The sequence below is a fragment of the Quercus suber genome, unplaced genomic scaffold (assembly GCF_002906115.3).
Source record: "Quercus suber isolate HL8 unplaced genomic scaffold, Cork oak 2.0 scaffold_43, whole genome shotgun sequence".
NCBI classification, from domain to species: Eukaryota; Viridiplantae; Streptophyta; class Magnoliopsida; order Fagales; family Fagaceae; genus Quercus; species Quercus suber.
Genome location: NW_027069508.1, coordinates 605,028 through 610,532, shown reverse-complemented (window position 1 = coordinate 610,532; position 5,505 = coordinate 605,028). Strand labels below are relative to the sequence as shown.

Genomic DNA, 5,505 nt, shown 5'->3' with positions numbered 1-5,505 from the left:
GCACAATCAGCCAGCCTGGGGCTACCTATGTTGGGTGCTTCCATTCCAACCTCATTGCAAAAGTTCCAAGCTTCTAATCCAACTCTCACATCTGGGCTCTTCATACCTGGGTCTCCTATGGCTGATATGTACTTGTCTGATGAGGCATGAGCTAAATGATAAGTAGCCAAATTCAAAAGAAACAGTGTTTGACAAAGAAGTGACCATGAGGAAAAAGAAATTGGTATTAGTTTATATATTGTAGTGTGATTTTGGATTGCATTTGCAAATATGAGATTTTGTAGTGTAATCACTTATTCTCTATAAGTGATTTGCCACAAAACTATCACTTGTTCTCTACCACAAATTGATGGTTTTAGCCTTTGTAGACAACCTTAAGTTGTACCTAAAAAATAAACATCACTGAGACAAGCTGTAACCTAGGTTCCATACTTCAATTACCAAAATATCATATGAATACAATCAAGCAACTTTTTTTATTATTTTGTTTGCTATGAATTATGAATCTTAATGTAGTAAGTTTAGTAGCATTCTCCTTAGTTCGATGGCAATGTATTTTTTGTTTAAAAAAATTTGTAAATGTATCTTGATTTTAGAATATGCTTCTAGTGTTCCCCGATTATGGTTCCCCATAATGAGCTTGTCTCCTCATGGCTAGCAAGATACTTGCAAAGAGGATGACAATTAAATAGCTTCATACAAATTGTTTCAAATTTATGATGCACTGTTCCTTGTCTCTAACTAACATACTAAACTTGTCCCCATGATATTCTTACAAAATATACTGTACATACACGCTACCATGTGCAATAGGATTATTTTCATAATATTGCAGCTTAAAGCTTCTGATCCCACAAAACCTTTTGATCCTATATACATATTAATATGGATCCTATGCTCAATATTTGTTCCTCTAAATATACTGGGATATCTTTATTGTACTTGTGATATGGTTGTGTATGAGATGTGTGTGTTGTTCTTTAAGATGACTGTGGAGTTGATAACATGGGATGCCAATTGTGAGGATGTGTTGTATGACTCTGTACTTGGACACTATGTTTGTGGGAATTTGCATCGTTGTCATGCAATGCGTAAGTGTGGGAAGAGATCACAGACAATCTTAATGCCCGCATGGGAAAGGCCTTTACCGTGAGGCAGGTAATTAGGAGGTGGAAGCGTATTCAATAGAATTATCGCAGAGCAATGGTGGGCCATAACAAATCTCTTCGGCCCAACGTTTCCCCCTTGGCCTCTCCAGACCGATTGTCAGATAACTCGCCGTAGTAAGAGGCGGATGCATAGTCGAAGCAATTTAGTGCATGTCCCTTTTGATATACTGCTGATATATTTTGTTCCCATTATGTTCAGTAGCGTACTTTCTTATGGATTACCATGTACTTAACCATGCACTAACCTAGTTGTATTTGTGACCACTTATTCAGTTTACTAATTCATTGCTTTGATCTTCCATCGTTTGTATATCTGGTCACATTGTATATGTGGTAAACCTTGATGAAGGATTTATATATTACCACTGTTTCTTACATTCAGTGCATGCTTTTTCGTATCCTTGTTGATTTAACTGTGGAAGATTTTCCATTTTTTGGACCCCTTAAATGAATCCTATAGTCCTATTGTTCAATTGTTAAAATTATAAGCTGTCATAAGCTTACCACGTGACATGTTTCAAATAGATGGCACATGAATCACAAGATCAAGAGGAGAAATTGTGGCCTTCTCATGTAGAACATATTTTTATTGAGATAATGTTAGAGGAATAACTTAAGGGTAACATGGCAAAAGGTGTGTTCAAGGGTTCTATGTGGACATCAATCACAACTGAACTTAACCAAAGGACCGGGAAATATTTTATCCTTAACCAAGTTCAACAAAAGCACAATAGGCTCCGTACCAAACAGCGCAAGTGGAGCCAGTTGCTAAGACACACAGGATTGGGGTGGGACAAGCAGACCCAAACAGTGACTTGTTCTGAGGAGGTGTGGCAGAATGTGGTTGCGGTATGTTTACTGTTGTTTATTAATTTTGACTTATTGCAATTATTTATTTATGCAATTTGCCTCTTGTGAACTGCTGCGTTTAGTGTGCTAATGTTTCTAAGGAAATTCCAGAGCAATCGTGGTGCAAATAACTTAAGGAATAAGGGATGCCCAAACTACCCATCACTGCAGCAGTTGTTCGCCCCTAGTACTGTGACTGGGAACCTGCAGATCTCCTTAAACACTTCTCTCCTGAATATGATGAGGAGCGTGCCCTAGAGGAAGAGCTTGCCAATGCCAATGACAATGCAAGTGCATCCACCCATCTGGATGATGACTATTACACCCCTAACTTTGACACTTTCCTGCACATTGTGGAGGATGCTGAGGTTGAGGAGGTAACCCAACGGGCGGAAAAACGTCTTGTGCAAGATGCAAGTGGCAAGGGTAAGAAGGTCTCAAGGAAGTTGGATAGGGTAGGTGAAATGACTATGGCCCTAAGGGAGTACACCGCAATGTCGAGGGATAAGTTCAGTGGTAAACTCGGCAAGGGTAGCGGTTCATTCGAGCAATTCGCTTAATCCGCCGTAGGGGGTGATCCTTGCTCACTTCCCAAGGCAATGGAGGTGCTGAATTCGTATGCCGATCTCAGTAACAAGGCTTATATCAAGATGTCAAAGGTTTTGCAGCAAAAGGATAATAGGGTAGTGTTTATGTGTATGCTAGAGTATAGGAGGAAGTCTTGGATTGAGGCCATTCTAAACCTAGAGGAGGATTGAGGGAGAGTAGTATTGCATTAAGTCTAAGCTATTTGGTTTTTATGTAATATGGATTCAGGTTGTTCTATTTACTTGTTTATGTTTCGTATGGATAATACGACGGCTTATGTTATTTAATGAACTTGGGACCGCAAGCATGGTTTATGTTATATTATGTTTATGTTATTTAGGAACTTGAGATGTTTGCATGGTTTGTGTTATATTATGTGATGGATTTGGATTTGAACTTGGAATCTCTGTATGGTTTGTGTTATATTATGTGACGGATTTGGATTTGAACTTGGAATCTTTGTATGGTTTGTGTTATATTATGTGAAGGATTTGGATTTAAAGTTGGGATGTTTGCATGGTTTGTGTTATATTATGCAACGTACTTGGATAAGGTTCGTTGATTTTTATACGTTTATTATGGTGATTGTTGAATTAGGTGTTTATATTCTACATTTACATTATGCGATGTACTTGTTTTAATAACATATTTACTTTTATATCTCTCTTTACATAACCTACCTAAATAGTGTGTTTGTGCTAATGTGTAAGTCACTTATGGCGTCCGGAAATGACTGGTGGCAGGCGGTCCAAGAATATGACTTTGATGATGCATACTTCAACGACGTTGGTTCCAGCAATGACTGTGAAGAAAATGATGATGACTGGCCCGATTCGGAGTTCGAACGTGAAGAAGAAGTAGAATTTAATTTAGTGAATCCTATAGTCGGGGAGATGTATGCGTACATGCAACGACATTATGATAAACAACCAATGCGAACAAGTGCGTTGACCGGCAAGGCGTATATGGACGAGGTCACTGAAGGTAATCCAGCTAAGTGTTACGAGATGTTCCGCATGACACATGAATTACTGTTGCATTTAGTGGACGAGTTGGCTGAACATGGTTACTTGAGGGATGGACATGGTGACTTGAATGCCACTCAAGCCGTGGCCATGTTATTGTACATACTTGGACATAACACCCGCTTTAGATGTGTTCTAGATCGGTTTCAGCATTCAATAGAAACCGTGTGCCGGCATGTATGTAAGGCGTTGCAGGCTGTCCACCACTACGCAAAGCATTTAATTAAACCTGATCAAAATGTCATAGGCCTCCCCGAACATCTTCAAGTGAACAAGTACTGGCCATGGTTTGAGGTACAAATCATTCCCTTACTTGACATACTTCATACAACAGTAAAATAATATGATTTTTTATATGTGCTTGCTAAGATTAATGAAAATGTCCAATGTGTAGAGATATATAGGAGCAATTGATGGAACGCACGTGAGTGCCCGACCTCCTGCAAATGCGACTCAAGCACATAGGGACTGCAAGAGCCTTATAACAACCAATGTGCTGTGTGTGTGTGACATGGACATGCAGTTCACATTTGTCCATGGTGGGTGGGAGGGCAGTGCAAATGACTCAAGGGTTTTCGAGGAAGCGATTAGTGACCAGAAGCATGGATTCCCATGGCCACCAAGAGGTACTATACATTACTATGAGTTTAACTAAAGTTATTTTATCCTCCACGTCTAAGCAGTGTGTTTATTGTACAACTTAATTACGTGTTGCCTGGTTGTGTGTATGTGTAGGGTCGTACTACTTGGTGGATTCAGGTCTACCAATTGGCACTAGTTTTTTCCCCCCTCACAAGTTAACTAGGTACCATGCGCAAGAATTCCAGTTAAGCGGTAGACGGATAACATCAAAGAAAGAGTTGTACAACTACAGGCACTCGTCCTTGCGGATGGTTATTGAGCGGCCTTTTGGAGTGCTGAAGACCCGTTTCCCCATTCTGAATTTAATGCCAAACTTCAAGCCAATTAGGCAGCATTACGTGGTTATTGTGTGTTGTGCTCTACACAATTTCATACGCATGAACAATCGGAGTGATGAATTGTTTAGAACAATAGGGGAGAGTGTTGGCGAAGGTAGTGCGACCAATAACGAAGGTAGTGGCGATGCTGAAGTATCAACAAGCTCAGCGACCCAAAGGCATGTACTAGAAATGTCAAGGGCATCGAAGAGAGCGATAGGGCAATTTAGGGACAACATCACTGACATAATGTGGGATGATTATGTTGCCCGTGGCAATGTCAGATGATTATATGTTGAAAATGGCAATTGACCATTTACTTTGCAGCGTAATCATTTTGGCACTATAGTATGTGACGGACAACTTATTAATTACATAGGTGGATGTATAACTTAGTTCAACTTATAACGTTATTGCACTATTTTGGAATGACATGACAACGTGCAGATATGCTCTCAGCATAATTATGTAACGTAAATCGAATGTATCAATTATTAAAAGATATATGTAACGTAAGGGTTTCAAGTTTCAACTGTCAATTGTCGACTCTCACTAATGGCAATGAATACAAAACTGAACACTTTTGTTAAACGGCCACAACGGTCCCTCCATTCTAAAATAGTTTATTAAAAATAAAATGTGAATATGCGATGTACGCACTAGACTTTTCAATTTAGATTATTTAAGTATCATTAAATTGGGCCAAATGTCAAAATGTGTGGTTCAAAAAACATATAAAAAATTAAAAATTGTCAAAATGTGAAAAGGTGAAAATAATTCTATGGGGAGAAAAAAATTGGTCATGCTCTAAAAAAAAAAGCTTAAAAACTTCCAAGTAAAAAAAATGATGGAGACATATAATTAAAAAATAACGAGGGCGCTTGGCTCGTCTATCCCTAATTTAAGGGTGGTCGA

At 38.9% G+C, this 5,505-nt stretch overlaps 1 protein-coding gene across 1 annotated transcript; it reads left to right on the top strand.

Moving 5' to 3' along the window:
• Positions 1-3,322: 3,322 nt before the first annotated feature.
• LOC112036485 (protein ALP1-like) lies at positions 3,323-4,878 on the top strand. The gene is made up of 3 exons (XM_024069326.2): positions 3,323-3,925; positions 4,026-4,257; positions 4,367-4,878. The coding sequence occupies exons 1-3, from the start codon at positions 3,323-3,325 to the stop codon at positions 4,876-4,878; spliced, it is 1,347 nt and encodes a 448-aa protein (XP_023925094.2).
• Positions 4,879-5,505: the final 627 nt, after the last annotated feature.